This window comes from Sebastes fasciatus, chromosome 13, assembly GCF_043250625.1.
Source record: "Sebastes fasciatus isolate fSebFas1 chromosome 13, fSebFas1.pri, whole genome shotgun sequence".
Taxonomy (NCBI): domain Eukaryota; kingdom Metazoa; phylum Chordata; class Actinopteri; order Perciformes; family Sebastidae; genus Sebastes; species Sebastes fasciatus.
Genome location: NC_133807.1, coordinates 24,965,795 through 24,989,836, shown reverse-complemented (window position 1 = coordinate 24,989,836; position 24,042 = coordinate 24,965,795). Strand labels below are relative to the sequence as shown.

The window sequence follows — 24,042 nt, the reverse complement described above, 5'->3', positions numbered from 1 at the left end:
AATATTGTTGCGCCCACGCACACTGTAAGAAGCAAGTGACAAAGGCAACTGTGCCAACAGGGGTCCTCTTTCTCCTGTTACGAGATATCAGGCAGGCGATGCCAAATTCCCAGGAAATGACATCCAAAACAATGAGACTATCCCCGTGTGTTCAGTCCACAAGGGGCAAAGCGAGCTGTGAGCGCCCGTCCAGCGTTTATACTCGGTCTCCGAGGGCCCGTCACATCTACATACAGTCCGTGTCCCCTCTGTGGTGCATGATCGCCAAATCTCTCTTTAGAGGAAGTCTACATTATCCAAGGGTTTTTTCTTTTTTTTTTTTTTCATGTTTTTGCAGTTACGTTTCAGGTGCTCCTCTCCTCAAAAAAGGTTCTCCTCAAAGATAGCCATTAAGTCACTTTGGAAATTCATGTCAATAGTTGCTGCCATCTGGAGAGAGAAAAAAAGTATTTCCATGACGTTCATTACTCCTGAGAATGCATCTTCAAACAAAATTGCTGCTACAACTAGAAATGTAAACTATAATTTGTTATTGCTTCTCAAATTCAAATTGATCTTTTGATCTATGGTGCACATCTTTGCTAATTCACTATCTTTGCATTACATGTTACAATAAATAAAAGCCAAAGTTCCACTTTCCGTGTCGTATACGAGGATCCGCATGACGTAAATTTTGAAGCTTTCACGCTGAGATTTGAGGCACATACGAGACGTGAATATTCACTGTCGTGGTAAATGATGCTGGTGACAGTGACTAGCATAGCTAGCTAACGTTGGCTTTAGTGTGATGCTGCTGCAGTAATACAGTCATATATTAACATTAAAGCAGCATCAGACTGTCATCTCCAACTAAATCTCAGCCTATAGATCAAACAGTTGGCTATTAACACGGCGGTTATTTACAGACAACAATTAGCCTAACGTGATTTAATCAAAAATCTTTGCTTAGCAAAGGGTCAATTTCTCACCTGGCGCATACGCCAAAAAAGTTTTTTCGCTTCCAGGTTTACGCGGCTGACTGAATACGCGCAGTAGTGTTTCTCCCAATGGCGGCGCTCGGCCCATAGACCTTACAATGTGATGATGTCACAGATTTTAACATCACTTTTCACGGCTTGAGCTGTCGGCTCAATTGGTAGCGTAGCGATCTACTGCGCATGTGTGCAACGCGTTCTCCAAGCGGAAAATATAAACAGAACTTCTACGCGTCCGTGGTGTCCGAAGTGGTGTATGCGTACACATTTATTTGGGTGTATAACCGAGTGCTAAAGACAATTAACTCACCGCTTCTCGCCTCCTCCTTTCCTGCTCTCGGCGGCGTGCTAGCTCCCTCTGTTGGTCGAGCTGGTTCTGTGCGGCAGGCTGAGGTGGTGTTGGGGGTTGAGGAGGCTGCTGAATGGCAGCTGGCGGGGGCTCCTGCTGCTGCTGTGGCGGCGGCTGCTGCTGCTGCTGCTGCTGCTGTTGTTGTTGTTGTTGCTGCTGCTGTTGTTGTTGTTGTTGTTGTTGTTGTTGTTGTTGTTGTTGCTGTTGTTGTTGTTGTTGTTGTTGTTGCTGCTGCTGCTGTTGCGAAGGAGCTTGAATGTGTTGCTGCTCCAGACGCCTGCGTGGCTCCTCGTGCACCCTTCTGCTTGGCTCCATGATGTCCTCTTCATCTCGACCTCTGGAATTCACACCAGGGGAAATCAAATACTTTTCACATTGCTGAAGGGGGTTCACATCTGGTTTCACCCTAGATGTGTCACAGGAAAAATGGCTGAGCTAAATATAAAACTACAAGGACAGAAAATCAACATCTACAACATGGATTAGGATCTGTAGAGAGATGTTTTAGCTAAAGGAAACAGCTAGCCGGTTTATAAACTTGGGGGATGTTAGAGGCAAAAAATCAAACAGTGGTGAGCAGAACTTTCTCAGCATGTAGGTCTCACTATTGTTGAGTTTTGCTCTATCCAGCCATAGGAAAAGTTTTTGGTAACGGCAATGGAATACATATATCTTTTGCAGCCCTGCTTTAGACATAATGATATTATTCAAGTATTACATTTTGCAGATCTTGCAAAAATTGCAGCATAAAAGGTCTAAATAGCCAACACAGATAACACATCTGGTGGCCAAAACTATATGTTTTTGTGGGGTTCAATGGTTTTCATATCTTGACCATCTGTGGCCTATTAAAAGAGTTGTTAAACAACGTCAGTTTCAGATGAAGCAGGGTATTCAGGGCATTATTATTTAAACTGTAAGCATGGCTTGAACAAGAGTAGATGCCCATATGTACTCTAAGATGCCAGTAGTTGAGGACTGACGTCAGGCAACGTCCTACCAACCGATACATATAATTGATTATAATATGAAAACAATCCCTCCTGCAGGCCTTAGTTGCGGTGGATTCTCAGTGGCTGTGGTGGTCCTAAAATACGGCCACTAGAGGGCAGAATACATCACCTCATAGTACAGGGTTCCTGTGTCTTATTTATCATCAGGCAGTCCACCCAAATACATTTGCGACCTTAGTACATTTTTGTTTTTAGGTTATTACTGGGGCTGTGCTTTAAATGTTGACATCTGTACATTGCTGATGTTCTTTACACACAATATTTGACTTCTTATGGCAGCTGAGTCTTGTTGAAGCTTTGCTCAATCTGTAATTACATGAACTCAACATAGAGACAACAAAGTCTGTCAGCCTAATATTTCTAATGACTCATGATGGTGTGTTCAAAGAAGTAAACCCTTCCTGCCAGTAGAGGCGACGGGGCCAGTCTTACCGTAGTTTGTCCTGCTCTCTGCGTAGTCTGTCTTTTTCCGCCTGCTCGGCCTGGGCCTTCAGCGCCTTCTCCCTCTCCTCTTTCTCCCGGGCGGCACGACGGAACTGCTCAAAGCTATCACTCGACGACTTCACTGCAGATAAGGGTGTCGATGTGGACTTTTGTGCCAGGCTGGCCCATGAGCCCATATTCTTCAGTTTTACCTCCTGAGAGAACACACACACACAGAGACAACAAGAAGAGCCACATTAATTATCAATCACACATTTATGCCAGCAAAAATATCATAAAGTGCAGATTGCAACCAACTGAGTACCGTGGTAACCGTTGTAATGCCATTCGCCTCGCTCAGAGTCCATCAATACCATAATAACACTACTTAAAGAGTCACACGGCGGCTGGCGGTACCACGGTTTTGCACTCTGTGGCTCACGTTACCGCAGTTTCACAAGTGTGTCGGAGAACTACGGGGACCTTCGGGTAACGTAAAAATGTGAACGTCTCTCTCTAGAGCCAGTGTTTGGTTTGTCCCTTCTGGGCTACTGTAGAAACATGGTAGAGCAACATGGTTGACTCCAGGAAGAGAACCCGCTCCCTTTGTAGATATGAAGGGCTCATTCTAAGCTAACGAAAACACAACGATTCTTAGTTTCAGGTGATTATACACTAATGAAAACATAGATATGAATACTATATTCATTTTTCTGCTATTAGATTCTCCGAAATGCTACACACTGTTTCTTTATGACATAATTTTTAAAAAGTGACTACTACACCCACCTGTACCTTTTTGGGGGCAACGGGCGTCTTGGACTCCTGCTTGAACTTATCCTTGTCTTGCAGAGAGGAGGGCGGCCCACTGGACTCGGAGGAGCGGATGACGGGTCGCAAGCTGTCCATGGACTTCACATCTGCTCAACACAAGTACACACACACAAGCATAGTCTCAATATCTTGTGTAGATTCTTCTGCATTTTAACCTATTCCACCCCCTCTGAAAAAAGCTGGCCGAGGGCGCCGGTGCCTTCAAGGAGTGGAAGAGGTTAACCACAGAAAGCCAGAGGAAAAACAAGAAGTCTTGGTACTCACTCTGTTGGCCGTGGCCGGGTTGAGAAGGCTTGTTATCAGGATGTTTGTGATGGTCTGGTCTCATTGCAGGGTTAAATGGCTCTCCTCTCATCACTGGTGATGGAGGAAGTTTCTCCTCCTTTATCCCACCATGGCTCCCAGGGGCCCTCTGCTGCATGACAAGCAAATGGCGTCAAGTCAAGTCACGTCACACACGGACATGTGGAGATAATAACGTTAGCCCTGCACAAAAGGGTTTCTATGGAAGGTTTCTCACCTTTTTGGGCTGCATGTTGTGAGGTGGCGACTGGTGAGACACAGCTGGATACTGGGGAAGTTGTGGGGAATGCATCATGAGAGGGGATGGGTTGTCTCTCAAATGACCTGTCAACAGAAGTAAAACGTCAGTCAACACAATTCATTTGTACAGCAACAACTTTTGCTTCTACAACCAGTTATACAATAAGTTTTTCTGTCTCATCTTCTCGGACTCACCAGCGTTGTAAGGGTCAGCCTTGGTCGGGCGAGGGGAGGGCGGCTGCTGCTGCTGCTGCTGCTGCTGCTGCTGCTGCTGCTGCTGCTGCTGCTGCTGCTGCTGCTGTTGCTGCTGCTGCTGCTGTTGGATGATCTGCTGTGCTTTGTTGGTGGGCATGGATACCTTATGTTGTGAACCCTGGGGCTGACCAGCTAGTCCAGGACCCTGCTGATAGTTCAGCTGTTGCTGTTGTGGCTGCAGTTGCTGCGGCTGAGTGTGCATGTGGCGGGCCTGGTGTAGAGGCATCTGTTGGGGCAGGGCCTGATGTGACGGGGCTGGCTGAGCCTGGGACTGGATAGGGAGCTGGGGAGGAGGCAGCGTGGTCTGAGAGGAGAGTTGAGATTGTCCCTGGACAGACTGCAGGAGGGAGATCTGTCCTGGTTGTTGTTGTTGTTGTTGTTGTTGTTGTTGCTGCTGACGAGCCTGCGCCTGGAGCGACTGCATGGACTGCTGGGGCTGACGGGCTTGCTGGAACTGCTGCAGGTATAATTGTACATGGTTCAAAGGCGTCGTAGACCCTGGCTCTTCATCATCCTCCAGCAGCATCTGGGGAGGCTGGGAGGACAGCAAGCCCTGGGGTGTGAGTGTTGGAGGGGACATGGGCCGCTGGTGCAGCGGCTGAGGAGGGTGGAGGATCTGAGAGGGAAGCTGGTGCTGTGGTGGTGCTGCTGACTGGGGCTGAAGCTGTTGCTGCTGCGGCTGCTGCGGCTGCTGCTGCTGCAGGATTGGCGGCTGCTGCTGCTGCTGCTGCTGAGGAGGTGCTGGTTGCGGTTGAGGGGGTTTGGGATGAAGAGGCGCTGCCTTGTGACTGGGTCGAGAAGGCTGCTGAGGCATGGAAATGTGCAAGGCTAAGGTTGAAGAAGAAACATAACATGTTAGAATTAATACAAATTTGTTGTCACAAAATTAGGTTCACGGTTCTCTATTGGTCATTGGCAATGAAAATCTTTGTTCTCAGGTTCCTTCAACAATGCTCATAGAATATGTATATATAATAGAGGAAATCACACAAGTAAATGTAAAACAAAATGATAATCTAAGGCATAAAATAGTGCAGTTAAAATAAATATAAGTAAACATAAAATAGTAATGCAAATTTGTTATTTTGTATAAGACAGTATTTCAGATGGGAAAACTGAATGTAAACAGGATGTAGTATGTATATGCATGATCAATTACCTTCCTTCAGGAGATTTTTTTGTGATTGTGATCCTTGACATGTAAAAAAAAAAAGAGCAAATTTTTAAAATGTGTACAGGCATTTTATTTTGTGGGAACTGATAAAAACAGGAATTTATGATAAAAAATCATAAATTCATTCAGATTGCACATTACCAATTTAACGTGCAATCTGAAAATAAGTAAAAGCCAATGGTATACTACAGATACTACTGCAGGAGACATGAGTGCTTATTTACATATTTTCTGAACTGCAAAAAATGATGAGTGAAAATCTAAAATAATAATGAGGAATGAGGGATTTGTGTTCTTCTGAGAGCAAAGCATGAGGTCAGATTAATGTTTGTAAGTTATTGTAGTTTCTTGATCTGCTTGCTTGTTGGTTGGAGTAAGATCAAAGTAGACCGTTTGTTACGTTTTTACAATTAATATAATTTCAATCTTAAGTGTTCCTTTCATTATTTATTTCTGTATTTTCTTAGACATGGTTTGTGCCAATTTTGAAACTGAGTGGGGACTGGTTGACTTTGTAAGAGCCATTATTCTTGGAGGGATTGCAGTTACACCTGTAGAAACAATGAAACACTAAGGGTGCTTTCACACCTGTAGTTGGGTTAACTTGGTCCGGACCAAGGGGAAAAAAATTAGAGTTCTGGTCCGGTTCCTGTTCACACTGACTTTTTACAAACGAACCAGAGGAGTAAACATGAAGTTATACAGACTGACGGGTAATTCGTTGATTAGACTGTTTTGGCGATTGTCATCCTGCATCATCAGGATCCATGTGGGAAATCAAATTCCGATGACTGACAGAAGTTTATGCAGCGCTTTAATACTCCCAGATGACTGGTCCGAACGCAAAGTCTGAACGTCGGGGAGCGCATGGACACGCACATTACCGGCGTACTGTGGGATCGCTGTCAAACACTTTTTAATGGAGTTGTAAACAGAGTCGGACACAAGCACAGCAGTTTTAACAGCCTTTGATCTATTAATCAGGGAAAATACAGATCGCTTCCTGAACAGATTTTATGATCAGCAGATAAATCACATATCTGCAAATGTGGTTGGTTCGTCTGCTTTCACGCCACAAACAAACCACACTAGGGTGGTCTGGTTTTGCTGTTTGGTCCGCACCAGGGTTCGATTGACAGCTTTCACACCAGCACAAACAAACCGTACTAATCGAGCAAACGGACCCGAGTTTTTTTTAACAAACCAAACAGGTTAAGTGTGAAAGTGCAGCAGCCTGAATACAGCCTTACCTGGAGATGTGAGGACGGCATGCTGGTTGAGGAAGGGGTGGGTCTCAGGGGACACTGGCCCAGCAGAATGAGCGTTGAGGTGTGGAGGTGCGGGTGAGGAGGAGTTGCCTGTGTGGTGGGACAGATGCATGAGGGGTTGGCCGAAAGGCGGCAGGGACTCGAAGCTGGTCTCCAGTAACTGGGAAGACTCCAGAGCAGCTACAGGGGGAGCGATGAAGCCTGCAGGCGATGGCTGATGCTGCTGCTTCATCTGACCGCTGGACTGAAGGCCTGCAACTTGGGAATGAAGTCCAGTCTGAGGAGGGCCACTCTGAATGTGTACATGAGGATGCGTCTTCTTCCCCTCCTTCGCAGACTGGCCCTTCTTCTTCTGATGCTTTATTATTCCTGAAAGAAATTGAAATAAAGATTAAGCAAATCATTTTGCATTCTTGATTATGAGCAATTGAATTGTCAAGTTTGAACTTTCAGTAAGTCACCTGTCCCCTCAGCTTCGCTGTCTGTGCTGGAGCCGCTGCTCTCTGAAGATGATCCAGTCTTTTTGGAGGTAGCCATGGACTCCACAGGCTTCTCAGCTGCAAAGCAACAACTGTGTGTTCATGCATTTCCAATAAAGCATTTCTAATAATCACACACAGAGAGTGACCAGCTCCCCTTGCTGGTTTTCTTTGAGTAGCTTACCTGAACCCTTTTTCTTCTTGCGGAGGCAGGAAGACACATATCTCTCCAGCTCGCGCAGAGTGGAAGGCTTTAGCGTCTCAAAGTCAATCTCGATCTCATCAGGGTTTGAGTTTTTGAGCGAGGGCTCCCTGGACTGGATGATATGCACTACACGGCCGAGCTTGTCACCAGGAAGCTTGTTGATGTCCAAGCTCAGCTGCCTCTTCTCCTCGTACGTCATGGGCTTGCACTTTTCCCCCATAGCTGATGACCCAGCAGCCCCCAAATCGTCTTCCAGGTTGGGAACCGGCAGCAGGTTGGCAGGATGATTTTTCATCGCTTCCTTTTTACTAGAGACAAAACACAAATGTGTAACTTATCAATATGTAACACTGACTAGCCTTTATCTATACAGTAACTTTCTAGAGACAACAGCTCGAAGGCTTTACAAATAAAAACAGACACATTTTAACTACTACAGGTGAAGAAGACATAATAAAGAACATTCTGCATTGTAAGACTCAATCCATACTATCTGTACCGCTGTGTGCGCGACGTGCATGTTGTGTGTGTTGCGGTTGATCAGCTGACAACAGGCCTGTTTCGATCAGTGGGCGATCAGTTGGTACATCTCTAGTAATACTGAATTGTGCAGTTTATACAAGTTTAATACCAACCTGGGTTTCTTCTTGGGTACAACCTCTTTGTTGTTATTGTTACTGGTCTTCGACTTCTTAGAGAGCTGCGGAACAGGTATAGCATCCTGGATCTCATCTACATGGCTAGACATGCTTCCTTTCTTCTTATGCTTTTCTTTTTTCTTCTCCTTCTTCTCCTTCTCCTTCTCTTTTCTCTTTGGTTTGCTGGCTTGTGGTTGGGACAAGGCAGCCAGCTGCTCATGGACAGCCTTCAACTGTATCAAGAAAGAAAGACCAGTTCTCAACAAAAGGGAAACAAGGACCGGACAACAAAATTGCCACCACCTTGAATCTACTCTGGTCACTGACCTGTTCCTGGAGCTCTGCCAACCTCTGGGCTCTCTCCTCTTCAGAGTCATCTGTGGAAGACTCAGACTCAGAGGACGAGTCACTGGAGCTGTCTGAAGACGAGATGATGTGGGCCAAAGGAGGCTGGGGCTTAACGGGGGCGGGATGGTGAAGTGTAGGAGCAGGGGGAACAACCAGAGGCTTGCTCTCAGGTTCATCTGGCATCTTGGCAAAGCGCATCTCAAAGACGTCCTATAAAATGAAAACAAACAAGCTAAGCAAAACGTATGTGTATGTTTGTAGGAAGAGACTCAAAACAACAAACATTATGACAGAAATTTGTGAGATGCGATAGACTGGGCATGTGAAAACATGGCCAAATATAACAAACCACTGGTGAAGTAGTTTCATCATTTAACTAAAGAACTGTAAATCAATCAAATACCATGTCCAGGGTTCCCACTTTTTTCTAGAGATAATTTTCCAGGACTTTTCCAGGACATTTTCAGTGATGATCTAGCTGGTATGACAGACACACTAATATGTTCCTCTCTGTGGAAGTCTGATTTAAAAGACTTGCAGGCTAAAACTTATCTAAGAAATCATCTCTTACGTGCTTAGAAATTATGACAAATTGATGATAGAATAATATAATCATAAAAACTGCCACAGTCACCAACCAGCAGTGTTTTCCATGACTGGTAAATCGGTCAACTCTTTTCCAGGTTTTCCAGGATGCGTGGGAACCCTGAATAGTATATGTTGTTTCACCTCCAGATTTATAGTCAAAAACATGAACCTGTTTGTTAAGTTTGTGAGTAAACTGGGTGAGTACAATGACTTTGCGCTGAGGTAGCAACCTGGCAAACGTATTTGTGTTCTATTGTGAACAATATTTTAATTCTTTTCTTTTTAAGCAAATGTTGCAAACAATTTATCCAAAATAGATTTTTCTTGCAAATGTAAACTAAAACAGTGATATGCTTTAACTGCGGCTCACTTTCCTCTCAGGTAAATACATTGCAAACATAATGTACCGTAACTGCAAAACATGTATTACAAACTTTTTAGTTTGACTATATAATTGAAGTCTATGTAAATGAATGCCTGCCCTAGCAACAATGTTTGCATGTTAGACTATATTTACCTGTAGCTTGCGAGCCATAGCTACCACCTCGTGGTCTGGTGGATTATATTTGTAGCAGTTGGAAAACATTAATCGTACGTCAGCAGCAAACTCCTGGGGTTCCCGGTATTGCCTGCTCTCCAGCTTGACCTATTAAACACATCAAGGATATTTATTACTTGCCATGCCCCAAATCCTCTGTATTCAATATCTTATGGTACCGTTGATAAACTATGCCGTCTGCAACACACCTTGATGGAGCTGAGGTCCATTGGATATTTGATGATGTCATGATAATCGTGTAGTCCCAGTGCATCCACGTCAACAGGTTTGTAGAATGGCCAGGCGTAAGCAGCGTGCTTCTTGGACAGCATATCCCTAACCAGACTAGCGCAGTATCCCAGCTGATCCTGCGGTTTGGGGCTGTGACCTCCACTTGGTCCGCTCAGTCCCATCCCCATCCCCATCCCCATCCCCATCCCCATCCCCATCCCCATCCCCATCCCCATCCCCATGCCTATGTGATGCTGGGAGTCTGGTGCATCCTTCTTTATCAGTTTTGTCGGCCGGGTACTCTCTCGCCTGGGTAGTGTCTTCCCAGATTTGGACTCTGCCGGTGACGATTCACTCAGTTGGTCGTTTGCTGTGGGCGTTGTAGTGTCAGCTTTCCTTTTCTGGCTCTTTCTTTGCTAGATAGAAGTGAATACAAAGAGAGCAGAGAAAGGGTGCAAAAGAATGAGGAAATAAGTGATTAGAATGAGTTGCCAAAACGTAAAGGGATATTTTGGGTGGTTTGAAGTGGGGTTGTATGAGGTACTTGTCCATAGTCAGTGTATTACCTACAGTAGATGACGGTCGGCACGCCCGGGAGTACCAGCACTGGAGCAAAGCAATGTACTGCTGTGGACGGGGCCGGCAGAAAAACTTATTTTAGCCAGCTAAAAGAAAGGCTCACCGAAAAAAACTGGTATCTGTTTAACTGTGCGCCATATTTAGAATATTTTCCAACAGCAAACTGAACGGAAAGTGAAACGTATCTTTCCTGTTTTTATCATCTCTGCCTGCTGGCTTTGGAGAGAGCATAGATAAGTTTCACTTTCAGTTCAGTTCCTCGTAGGAAAGGAGAAGCAAAGGGCTGTCTGATAAATCAGTGAAAATATTATAGTGTAGACTTAAACGGATATTGATTTTTTTAGGTGATCTTTTCTTTTAGGTGGCTCAAATACATTTTCCTGCCGTCCACAGGACTGCATTGCTTTGCTCCATCTACTGTAAGTAATACACCTACTATGGATAAGTGCCTCAAAAAACCAACTTTCACCCAAGCATGATCAAAAATGTGCCCAAGCATATTCCCCTGTGTCAGTCACACTCACTTTGGTCATGGTTATAGAGTTCTGCAGCATGGGGGCAGTGCTCTGGATGGACGCTGGGGGAAGGGAGGTCTGAGCAGGGGGAGGCACAGAAGTCATGATGGGAACTTGAGGAGCACAGTCCGACTGGCTCAGGGAGTAGGGAGCTCCGAGCTGTGGCGCATGGCTGGGTAACGTTGGGGGCACGTGGGACGGCAGGGCCTGCATCAAAGGCTGGGGAGGTAGTGAAGGCGGGCCCTGCACTGGTCCTCTGGTCAGCGGTGCTGCTGAGAGGTTCGACAGACCACGTGTTTGAGGAGTCGTGGACGAAGCATCAATGATGGCCCCTGGTTTCAAGTTCAGACCTGGATGAGAGAACAAAACACTTGGATAAATATCCCACAGAGGCCAGCTCCAAGAACACGTGTTGATAGCTAAATATAGTGTAAAGCGGTGAATCACATACCTGCGTCTCTTCGGCCACGGCCACGTCCCTTCCCCATCATGACAACAATCTCAGTTTCTTCCTCAGGCATTTCTGTGACCCTTTGGAGGAAAACCTTCTCTAGAGCCTCAGCCATTAAGACTATGTCATCTCCAGGCTGCAGGGGGAGACAAACACTTTTAGCAAAGTGGAGGCTATATCAGAATATTTGGCACTTTATGGTGACAATATACAACTATGTTACCTTGTTGTATATGTAGCAGTTGGTAAACATCGTGTTGAAGTCTTGGATACATTCTTGGGCGTTCCAGTAGTAACTGTTCTCAAGCCTTCTCTTGATTGTTCCCATGTCCATGGGAATTTTGATTATTGTGTAGTAGTCCTGAAAAGGATACATACAAGTGTGTCAACAATGTAATTAAGAAACTCACAGTTTTTAAACAATGTGACATTCTCTACCGGCACGATGAAGCTGCTGTAATTTAATTTGAAGTTAGCTTTAATAATAGTTTTAAAAAAAATCTTTCCCTCATTACAATGTATTAAGCAATATGTATTTTATTGTCAATTTTATAAGTAACTGAAGTTTTGGATAATTTTGGATTTCACCTATGATTCTGTGATGCTTACCATTTGTAAACATCTTTATCAACATAAATCTTTATGGTGTCAGTGCTGTCTTGAAATCAACTGCTGTCCTTGTCAACAAACATATCACAAATATTAAGATGTATGACGTAAGTTTGTAAGACGTTTAAGAGAAGACAATGTCAAAGCTTGTCAGTGACCGGTTTTCCACATTCTCTCTGGCATTCATTTTGTTCATCAATAAGCATAAAATAGTCTCTGGTCACTCACTCGCAGTCAACTTACAAACAATGAAATAAAAAATGCATTCACAATGTCTAATGTGTGTGAAAGTTGTTTTTACATTTAACAAGAATAAATGGTACCATTTAGGTTCGCTGCGGTAGTCGGTGTTACACGGTGTCACACGGTGTCACACGGTGTCACACGGTGTCACACGGTGTCACACGGTGTTCAGGCATACACTGATTGCATTACTTGCCGACCACCCCTACAGTCGTTTTGCCATTTAGTTCATTATCGCGCATCAGAGCCGTGTTATCAATAGATAGTCGAACGATGGACGTTACAATCTGAAAGTAGTGCTACCTGCTACTCTGACAGACAAGACGATGGCGGAAGATTTGGTGTCAAAGCGAAAAGCAAAAGCACCTATTTTGGCAATATTTCGGATTTAAACCCAATGCTATAAGGGAACCATAACGTTATGAAGCAACTGCCATGCAGAGAACGAAGCTGTCATAGCCGGTGTGCACATTTCCGTAACATCCCTAGTACCATTTGACTTCTTCTAAAACGAGGAAAATGATGTATGTGCTGTATGTACACATACAGTAAAGAAGAGGCTAGTTCCTTTGAACACGGTAATAAACATAAATCATCACAAATCAACCTGTAAGAAACATATAGATGTGCAGCTGGAACGTGTAGATGCAGACAACCTGGTGACAATTATGTGATGGGTAAAGGTTTTGAGGTATGCGACATCATACACACAGAGAGAAAGCTCACACTCACAGGCAGGTTAAGTTTGATCGCATCCACTGGTATATGAAAGGGCCAGGCAAACTGGTGCTTCCACAGGGCCTTCACCACCACCTTGAGCAGGTACTGCAGCTGATTGGTCTGGCGCTTTGGCCTGTTGGGATCGATGTACTCTGGGGGTGGGGGATTGCCCATTTGCTGGGCCTGCCCCTGGCTGCTGCCGCCGCTGCTGCTGCTGCTGCTGCTGCTGCCTGACATCTGCGCTGCGTCCAGGCCGTCCCCCATTCTTACAGGGTTCGACGCGAGCTCGGGCCCCGGAGCGGGAGCTGGAGCTGCAGGGGCAGGGGTAGTGGTGTTGGCAGGACACCAGTTCAGTCTTGGCCCCGGCACAGACTCCACTGACAGAGCACCACTGATCCCATTGCACTCCTCGCTGGACTCTCTGGAGAAAGAGAAAAGTATACTGTCATTAGCATTAGCATATTTATAAACAATATTCAATAAAATGTCACTTTATTTTGTCAGTAACACAGTCATTAACAACATTTTACTGGAATCATTAATCACTGCATAGTTGGGTAGACCTCTGATATCTTGTTATATATTGTTATATGTTATATATATGCACTGCAAAAGGCAGTAGCAACTAGTCATTTACCGCTGTTTTATTGTTCTACATTGAATGTTTTTTTCTTCCATCGGAGCAGCCATTGTGCTGTCCACCCAGCTGTACTGGGTAGAACCTGAATTGGCAATGAAAATCCAAACATGGAAAAACTACACAATAACCAGGTGATACCAAGATATTCAACATCATGTCCTTACACCTCCAAACTTGATCCCAGCATTGTGTTTAATGGTATTTCCCATTTACATTTTACTCCCAGTTCAGTACACTGCTTCTCAGCGATAAAAATAATTTCATACAAGGTCATGACACTGATAGGCATCAATTATTAAACTTATTAAACTGTAGAAAAACACTAGTGTATGCTATTGGCCACTTCACATGGGCTGGCTGTCAATAAAAATCTTAAAAGGTAAACTGCAAATATAGTTCAGGTCAACAGTTTACAAGAAGTGAAGCAGTGAACAAGGTATGTTAATGTTAGTTCGTGCTATGTCATTAACTCTTATGGGTGTCGCAGAGCTAACCATGTGTTAAACAGACAAAGAACGTGAAAAATGGATGACCAGAGGGGAGGGGAAACATCAGACAATTTCTGTAACTTTCTTTTCACACCAATTTCACGCAGCAAACGACAAAGTGTGCAGAGGTGAGAAAGCAACCAAGGTTTGAATTGCTCTCTCAAGTTCTCTTTTTTTCATTCTTTATACAGCTACTTCTGGCTCGTTTCATGTACAACCGAGTGGAACAATATGAATAAAAAATAAAAAAGTGTGTGTTATTCACATATTTAAACGATCCATTGTGTCTCGCCCCTTTCTATCATGGTCACTTTTTCACCCCGCCTTTGAGAGTGAGAGCTATAAACACTTGCCTAATGACGTGGTCGGACAACACGCACAAACCATTTTTTTGGAGTATTTCCCTTGCCATAAGTGAGATAATACACTCGGGGGTGTCCTCATACAGATAATAATGAAGCTGGCAGAGTTCTCATCTCTCCCTTCTCTGTTTTTTGGCTCGGAATCAAGGCTTGAAAAACGGGTCCTGATTGAGTGCAATAATGGCAGCAATAGTTGTCATGTAAAGTACAACTAGATAGGGGTGTGGGATATATCAAAATATATCGAATATACTCAATGTATTGCAGCTTGTTCTGTGTGGGATGTACTAAATTACTCCACAACTAAATACAAATTGTCCCACAACTTTTTGTAACCACTTCGGGCATACTTGCCAACCCTCACGTTTTTCCCGGGAGACTCCCGGTTTTCTCCCGAGATCACAATTCTCCCGCATTTCTCCCGACTTCTGAAAAATCGAAAACGGCCATGAGACGTCGTCTGTCCGAGGCAAAGATGCAAAAACGAATGACAGCCACCTCTGCAGCAATCTCCCTTGATGCGTTTGATAACGCACAAGCCATCACCCAGTATTCTTGTATCTTTATGATCCAGGAGGATCATTTCAGGTTCAGTTCAGGCTAGGCTACAACACATCAATTAAGTTCAACTTTTGTAAATGGTTGTTCATATTTGAACTGCCAGTCTCGTAATAATATGACTCAATTCTCTAAATCTTACATTAATTTATTAACTAATACTGATTTTGGTTTATCTTATTCTCTCGCTAATTTGCGGCTGTATTCGAGCAGCTTTTTTGATTCAAATTATTGCTAAAGACAATTCAGTAGTTGCTGTATATTGGCAGGGATATTGGTGAAATATGGTTCTTTCTTGGTCCTTTATGGCCGCTCCAATCACCTGTAATGTAACATCACAAGCAGGCAAGCATCACAATCTAAGTGGCGGCTGGCTTGACCGGGTTTTCGCAAATGACAGCTCACCTGACTGCATTAAGTGGCAGGCGAGCGGCACCTGTCAGGTAGCTGTTCTGCTCAGTTGAATGCAAGGCACGTTACATCAATAGGGCGAGAAATGAACAAAAACGGCCAAGCCCTACAATTAGAGCGGCAATTGATCATTTCCATTATCGATTAATCGGCTGATTATTTTTCTTGAATAATTGTCTGTTTGTTTGGTCTAGAAAGAAAATAGTGAGGTGCTCATCACACTTCAAGTCATCAAATATCTTGTTTTGTCCAACCAACAGTCAAAAACCCAATAATACAATAATATAATACAGAGAAAAGAAACAAATACCCATATTTGAGAAGCTGGATACAGAGAATGTTTGACATTTTTGCTTAAAAAAATAATCCATACAATTAATCAATTACCCAAAAAGTCACCAATGAATATTCTGTTGATCGAATTATCGATTGACTTATTGCTGCAGCTCTGTACAACACTGCAAATGAGAAATTCCTCAAGTAAAGACCATACAGTATGATTACATTCACTGTACACTTTCACTTTGTTCTAGACACACTCTTGGATTATTCCCAGAACTTCCTCTCAATTTACTGATGCACATTTTAATTCAAAACCTCGACAATAAGCTGGCAATATGGGGAACTGTGTGTGCTACCAGGTGCTAAAACGAGGAATTGGACTTAAGAGTAAAAGGGAGACAACAGAAAACAGTGTTTTTCTATCTTAAGATATAAAGGTTTATATCATCCTACTACTGATATTAATTTAAAAGTATAAATGCACTGTATTCAGGAGAACTCAGAGGTTTGGCTCTAGCATGTGTGTGTGCTTTAATTTGATCTTTATCTTCCTTCTTTAAGGACCAGGGAGTGTTTAGGGATGTGGGTGGACAGGGGTGGAGGATGAGGGGGGGTTAGCGTCATCTGGCAGCTGGGGGACTGTGTGTTCCACTACGCAGCGGTCAGTCCTACATAATATCCTCTCCAGTCAGGGACATCTCATTCAAGATACACACAAAGGCTGTTAAGACAACAACAAGGCCAAATAATAATCGAGAAATGCTTGACTAAAAATAGACTGGCGAACATGTTCTAGGACAAAGCATTGATCATACGGTTGTGTATTCAGGTCTCTATTAGAAGCAAGTTAGCCTCCCAGTCTCACACACTGAAATCCACCCCCACAACACAGCCTTAAAGATAAACACACACCGCAGTATAGATCTGTGACTAATCTCATTCTTGATGAGTCACTTTCTGAGAAGAAGGAAGCAGTTTGCACACCACATGATCGCTGCCTTGGCCTCCCTGAGGCACTCAAACACAGTGGAGAATCTGACTAACTGACCAATATGTTGAATGACAAGACATGAAAAGAAACAGTACCGGTTTAACACAGATGGTACTTTTGTGGGTGGAAGTGGAAGCAAAAAAAACTCACAAATAAGACCAAAATAAATAAGCACAGAACTTGTCTAGCCCCAAGGCACGAATGTGCACATCGAGTCCATGGCTCGTTTCCAGCTCAACACAGCAAAACAAGACTAATCGGTCCTAGTCTAACGACTTCCAGTATCACCAGCTTTAGTCCATCGACTTTCAGCCTAACCAGCCATTCCTGTCGTATGGAAAACCCCTTACGCTGTGCACACATCACTGGCTCTGTCGGCTACAAGGCAGGTATTCCAACCACATTTAAAATATGAGAAAAAGAAAACACATTACGGATATCAATAATCCAGTGTGTTGTGGCGAAAATAAAAATATAGGACATAAATGACAGGACACACACGAGTGCTGGGTTGCCCTATAATCATAGCAAGGAAAATACTGTATAAATAAATAAATAGACAAACTTGAGATCATCTTGCAATGAGAGCACACCAGCTGCGATGCCAAATCGGACCAGGGACATAATGTGTGGGAGGACCAATCGCCACTTGCTCAGACCATGCCCATCTTCGGACTCTGCCTTCATTTTGATCTCAACTACACCTTTGTAAAGTTTCGTGACTGCATCTCACGTGGTTGCAACATCTGTCCACAGGCAGAAATATAAACACTGACACAGACTCACAAGGTGAAAACAATACCAGCGTCACTGTCGCTGATAATAAATCCTGACATGCCTAGTCACAGCACGTGCTTTCAATCAGCTGTCAAATAAACAAACCTGTGCCATCACAAGGTTGGTACACAAATTGCTTGTTCTGACCAAACACTGCTGCAAGTAGATTTAAAAAAAGACCTCCAAGTCCTCTGTTCAGTGCTACTACTACTGAGTTGGAATCTTATATGATGTCTCCATTGGGAGGTTGCATTGTCCAGAAGTAATCCCCTTATCATTCCTATCGTTGTGTACAAAATCTGACCTAATGGCAAAAGCTGGAGGGACGATGCAGAGGGAAATGTTTTGTGAAAGGGAATGGAAGCCTACTGGGGACTTAGAAGAAGCAGCCGGTGAAACAGCATTTACCAGAAACACCGGCAGGTACAGTACAGATGGCTAGGGGCACCAGACAAGACATGTGCGGCATTAACAGCTCCTGAGCCCACACTATAGGAAGTCTTCTTCAAGGACAAAGTCAAAAAAGGTAGCCACAATATATGAGCCTGGTCCATCTGGCCTCCAGTGCTGCATGGAGCGAAGTCTCATCATATATACACACAAATACTGCCAGATGGTCCTCAACAGCTCATTAACACCAGCGACAAGCGCACTCACGGCGACAGTCATTGACATTACGGCACTGCAACAAGTGTAAACACACTTCTGGAAACAGAGACAGATGCGATGAATGAGGGGGCATGAACGGCATCTCCTGTAGGATTCAGGCTTCTGTAGTTCAGGTATAAAGAGGAAATACTCCCAAATGACTGTCAGACTTCCCTGCAGTCTATCTTGCGGTGCAGCTGATAGTAGTTTGGCAATGTACTCCTAAATATTCTCACTCACACGTATGTACAAACACATGAAAGCTCGGGTCCACTTCCTCAACTCAAGTCATCTGCATGTTCATGTTGCACATGTTTTGTTTCCGTCTTTCATGCACAGAAAGTCCATGTGTGATAAATATTGAGGTGCAAGACAATCCCACTTTGACCGTCATGAAAATGGAGACAGGTTTTAGCTATCAGGTGACGCACTTCAATCCCCCTGCATGTTAACTTCGTCAAGAGCATGTGTTACTACAATGATAAATTCTTAATGATGGCACTTGGCTAACTTGGAGCTGCTAGGTTCACTTGACAAAAAACAGTTTCTCAAGAGAAATACCATTAATTATCTCTTTGCTCTTCAGAAACATTTATAACTATATACAAAAGGTTTTTATTAAGAGGATATAATAAGTTTTACATCATTCTCATAAAGTTAACGTGATAATAAAGCGTTAACGCAAATTTGTTTTAACGCCACTAATTTCTTTAACGCATTAACCAAACTTGCAATTTTTAGGTTGTAGCGGGCTCATTTTTAAAGCTGGAGTGAAGATACTGGCATCATATGAAACTAGAAAAACTAACAAATCCATTGGTACCAGCCATGTCATACTAACTTGTGCGAAGGAGGCTAAATAACACTCCAAACTTACGCTAAACTTTGGCGAGGAAAAACTGGCATAGCCATTTTCAAAGGGGTCCCTTGACATCTGACCTTACACACTGACTGCTGTTGTTGCCTGTTTGGTTTGAGTTTGCCATGTTATGATTTGAGCATATTTTTTATGCTAAATGCAGTACCTGTGAGGGTTTCTGAACAATATTTGTCATTGTTTTGTGTTGTTAATTGATTTCCAATAATAAATATATACATACATTTGCATAAAGCAAGCATATTTGCCCACTCCCATGTTGATAAGAGTATTAAATACTTGAAAAATCTTCCTTTAAGGTACATTTTGAACAGATAAAAAATGTGTGATTAATCGCGATTAACTACGGACCATCATGTGATTAATTGCGATTCAATATTTTAATCGATTGACAGCCAATAAAATGTTATTTTGACACACATTTTGTGTGTCAAAATATTAAACAAAATATTAAATAATATTGCGATTTCCTCTTCATCCTGCGATTTGAAAATTACAGTAGGCCATATTGCGATTTCGATAAAATTCCGATTAATTGCGCAACCCCACTAAGCCATATCAATTACCGTCTCAATCCAAATGAAAACACAATTATTGTGTTATACTCACTGAAAAACAAAAGAGGTAATCAGAGACAGAGTTAGAGGCAACAGGCAATTGACCCCTTATCATTCAGCTATATTTCCATACGACTACACAGCTGGACATTGCACTATTTTGCTGGTGATTTACAAATGCTGGAGTCAAAAAACGTTTCACCAAGTACACTGCCTACTTTATTGTTGTCTGTCAAAGGTTGTTATTGCAGTTTGTCAAGGCATAGCCTATTGCATCATGCTGCGATGTTATGTAAGGACAGTCTACTGCAGGCATGAATGCCCTTTCACACAAACAGTCCCAGGGAGGAATAACCCTCCTCTCTAGGAACAAACTCAAGAGCTAAAAGTTTCTTTGCCGCATTTCCACTGCGTCTCAAGAAACGTTGAGGATTATTCTAAATGACTACAATAGACTGGTTTGGTTTGTGATGTGTTAGTCTTTAACACCTGACCAGCCGCAAACAAAACAAACATGAACAAGGCTTACGTATTGGTTGATGTTCTTTCAACATTCTTTCAATGTTAAATAACATTGGGAAAGGCAACCTGCTGAGCCTGTTTTGTTCTAGTTCCCTAGAACATTAACTTATTACCAACTAAAGTGACGTTTTAATTTCGGTTTGACTCTTTACGACGGTAGTCTGTCATTAAAACATAAATGACATTAAACCATCCCTAGTCCTAATACAAATAGGGCTGCGACTAATGCTTATGGTCATTATCAATTAATAATGTAGTTAGATTACACTGCTCTGAATTTTTTTTTGCAGGATGTTGAACTGATTTTTTCATTTTAACTTGAGTAATATTTGATGTTGACGTTAATAGTGACATCATATTCATCCAGTCTATATGATAAATTGTTGTAACCACTCTCAGTGAGCTGCTGTCCAGGTGTAAGAGCAATATTGGTATGCGAGACTAATCAAGTATGCAGAAGCCCCCCAACACAGGTCAATCAAGAGGTCTTCCCATAGCTGCATGTCCTACATCGCTCTCAGCTCTGGAATACTAGTTGACCTTTGACTTGGACATACATCACTGCAGACTGCTGTGGAATGTTTTCTGGGGAGGAAGTGGCTCTCGTTACTGGGGTGGGGGATGTACATCTCACACCAGGAAACCTGGTCCTGTGTGCAGCCTCACAGCGAGTGTCCTACTTGGAGAGGGGAGAAAAATATAATGGCAAGATGTCTGCATCTCCCAGTGAAAGTAAACTATTAATCATTCATGTATGGGTGTGTGTGTGTGTGTGTGTGTGTGTGTGTGTGGAGGGGGGGGGGGGGGGGGGGGGGGGGTTCAGGCAAAAATGTAGGCCTGCAGATTCCACTTGAGGTCCTCACTAAGTGTCCGAATGATGGCCTGTGTTTTGCCTGAAAGTAAAGGATTAAATAATTCATGGGACCACAGTGACAAGGCCAAGAACACCACTCCCTGCTTATTCACCAGCCTTTTCCTCTTTCATAAAACCACCTTCAACCCTCCTCTAGGGAGCAGCTGTGCTCTAATGCTATTCTATCTGCCGCTACACACCAATGTATTGATTCTATTGATGCTCTTATTCACTGGGCTCTTTGCACTCATGTCTTAAGAGTTTCTATTTTTTCCTCTAGCTTGGTTAGTAGATGACACATTTGAGGGTAATTTTTTTGTGTTATGAACTCAACTGGGTTCATTCAGTTCCTATAAGTAGAGAGATTCAAGGGCGGGTCAGAATGTAAATAACAGACACTTTCTCCTGAAGTACGCCAATGAGCTGAATACAGGCAACGGTCATTATCCCTCGCTGAAAATGTAGACCAATTACAAAGATAGGGCTGTGTAGCGGTACGCGATACCTTTAAGGTCGACCAAAACAACCCAGTAGCAAATAGTATCGAAATTTGTCCAGTCAAACGATACTTTCAATCAAACCTTTTTGTGCTCAGATCTAGAAAAAGATGACTGTTTTGCTCGCAGCCAATGACCGTGTGCATTCTTCGATTTATTGCGACGTGTGATTGGCTCACTACCGCAGCAGCTACAACCCAAAAATCATATATTGCCAAAAAGTGAAAGTCAATCGTTCGTTCCATCGCAACATCAGCGCCCAGCAAAGCTACGCTTCTGCCATTTTGGACTGAAAGCGTCAACCGGACGCCAGTAAAACGTCTGTGCCGTACAAAAGTAAAACCAAATTATTTCTACTCCGTTGTCATATTCTACCGAAATGGCCTTTGTTGAACAATAAAATATTATAAATACTGCATAATAAGGTGGGCACTACAACGCGGTCACGCAACCATGGGTCAGGGGACAGCATTATCAACCACTGTATGAGCGTTCTGCAGTGTGGCGGCGATTAGCTAGCCAGTGGGACACACACACAGCTTCCATTCACACGATGGGTATTGAATGAAGTACTCTGTTGTTATCGGTTTCACTTTAAGGGTTCTGGTATTGGTACTGATAACGATACCCAGCCACTCACAAAAATAAAAGCCCTTGACAAGGTTAAATGATGATTGATTGATCACCATTAGGAATTTGAGGGACCTAGGAAATATAAACAGACATTGTGTAAAGTTGGTGCAATACTTGTCATGCATCCCTGAGACATCAATTACCAGAGTGTGTTCAGCACACAGAGTACAGACCAGTGTAATCAGAACCTGCGATGAGGGCACACGGTTTCCATATGACAGGAACACCAAAAGGTGGCGTTTTGCTTTGCAGTGGCACTGTCAGCCTGTAGTTTTCTAACTTATGTAAAAAGGAAGTAAGAGGTGCAGGTGAAAAAGATAATGAGAAACTGCACTAAATAAGTCAAGCCTGTTGTTGCCTTACACATAAAAGAATGACCCCAGTCACTTCCACTCAGTGATGCATACAGCTTATTAATTTAAGACTGGTATCTGATTAGTACTCGGTATCCGCCGATACCCAAAGCCCAGGTATCACTATTGGTATCGAGACGGAAAAAGTCGGATTGGTGCATCACTAATTCAAATAATTCAATTTACTTCTGCTGCAAAGCAGCTGTATCAATAAAGCTTTAATGAAGGCAATACATGTATATATTTTATAAGCCTTTAATGATTTATTAGTCATCATTATGTGTCTGATGATCTTTCAAGAAAAGGTTAAGCTTTAAATGTGCATAACTAATTAAGGATGTCTCGGTGCGATTTCTTGCTTTCTCCATTCAAAATCAATTATGCATCTACTAACACTGAGTTCCAATAAGTATTAGCAGCAATGTTATGATTCAATCTATTATGGGAAAAACCTGCACAACTGTACAGAAATCATAGTATCAAGGTGATGGACACAGTCAGCATAATAATAATAAGCTCCCCACATTTCTTAAAATTGTACAGTGAGGGGCTGCCAAAGGAATTATACACCAATAATATTCCATATGAAGTAGGTAACGGGTTAACTAATCTACATTTGTCCATCTTGTATCATGTGTGATTGGTCTGTTGCTGCCTTATGAGTACCTCTGAAACTTGGCGTCAAGAAAAACTAATGCAGCCAAGGTTTCTATGGTAACACTTCTTGGCGAGTGTACTGTATTTTTATTCTCGATGGTTCCAAATCCTACTTTTGGATGCTTACCAATTCAATAGTAACCACAAATGCCCTGTGCGACTTGAGTGTGTTTATAGACAAACGCTAGTACAACACAAAGAAAGATCTGGGGCGCTGTGTTTACATCTGTCTCATGGGTGTTTGCGACAAAATCTAACAAGATTCATTGTTTCCAATGAGTCAACACAAGGTCGCAAATTTAAAATACGTTCCCCGAGTATTGATAAGCACTTCCTGGATGAGTCAGTGCATGAGCACAGTGACTCAAATAGACTAAACATGAGTCAGGCACGTCATAACCAGGAAAGGAAGCATGCCAGCCCCTTTCAGGTTAAACGTCCAGCTGGTTGGGATGAGCAAGCCAAACCCTACCAGGAATCAGGAGACATTTTTACAACTGCCACACACACACACACACACACACACACACACACACACACACACACACACACACACACACACACACACACACACACACACACACACACACACACACACACACACACACACACACACACACACACACACACACACACACACACACACCTTCTTCCTCTGTACTCCCCCTTCCCCCCACACCCCCTCTCTCACCAGGAGGTAGGTTCATGGCTTCTGGCTGAAATCTGGATAACAATACTACTCTCAATACAACGCATCTAAACTGGACTGTTGTTCTGGACCATGTAGAGATAGTGCTAACCACATGATAGTCCCAAGAACCATTACTCAAGACTGTCTTTAATTTAACCTTCTCAATGTTTTAACCATGTTTTTCAATTGATAATATTTTGTACATATGATTGTAAAAACTTTAGTAAATCTGTTAAATGTCTGAAAACTTTTCCCCAGATAACATTAC

General features: G+C 43.1%; 1 protein-coding gene across 7 annotated transcripts in view; it reads right to left on the bottom strand.

The window, feature by feature from the left end:
• Window positions 1-212: 212 nt before the first annotated feature.
• brd4 (bromodomain containing 4) overlaps window positions 213-24,042 on the bottom strand; it is a 35,988-nt gene continuing 12,158 nt past the window's right edge. For 2 of the 7 annotated variants that reach the window (XM_074656394.1, XM_074656389.1), the window contains exons 2-20: window positions 12,990-13,398; window positions 11,629-11,766; window positions 11,406-11,541; window positions 10,964-11,304; window positions 9,839-10,276; window positions 9,609-9,737; window positions 8,483-8,713; window positions 8,153-8,388; window positions 7,497-7,825; window positions 7,295-7,390; window positions 6,816-7,202; window positions 5,551-5,583; window positions 4,332-5,219; window positions 4,114-4,220; window positions 3,858-4,008; window positions 3,549-3,679; window positions 2,769-2,974; window positions 1,285-1,660; window positions 213-429 (exon numbers count right to left, since the gene is read on the bottom strand). In XM_074656394.1, coding sequence (XP_074512495.1) covers window positions 361-429; window positions 1,285-1,660; window positions 2,769-2,974; window positions 3,549-3,679; window positions 3,858-4,008; window positions 4,114-4,220; window positions 4,332-5,219; window positions 5,551-5,583; window positions 6,816-7,202; window positions 7,295-7,390; window positions 7,497-7,825; window positions 8,153-8,388; window positions 8,483-8,713; window positions 9,609-9,737; window positions 9,839-10,276; window positions 10,964-11,304; window positions 11,406-11,541; window positions 11,629-11,766; window positions 12,990-13,241 — 4,674 coding nt within the window. In that variant the 5' untranslated portion in view covers window positions 13,242-13,398 and the 3' untranslated portion in view covers window positions 213-360. The remainder of the gene's footprint in view (window positions 430-1,284; window positions 1,661-2,768; window positions 2,975-3,548; window positions 3,680-3,857; window positions 4,009-4,113; window positions 4,221-4,331; window positions 5,220-5,550; window positions 5,584-6,815; window positions 7,203-7,294; window positions 7,391-7,496; window positions 7,826-8,152; window positions 8,389-8,482; window positions 8,714-9,608; window positions 9,738-9,838; window positions 10,277-10,963; window positions 11,305-11,405; window positions 11,542-11,628; window positions 11,767-12,989; window positions 13,399-24,042) is intronic. The other 5 variants (XM_074656391.1, XM_074656390.1, XM_074656392.1 and 2 more) reach the window with 5 other exon arrangements.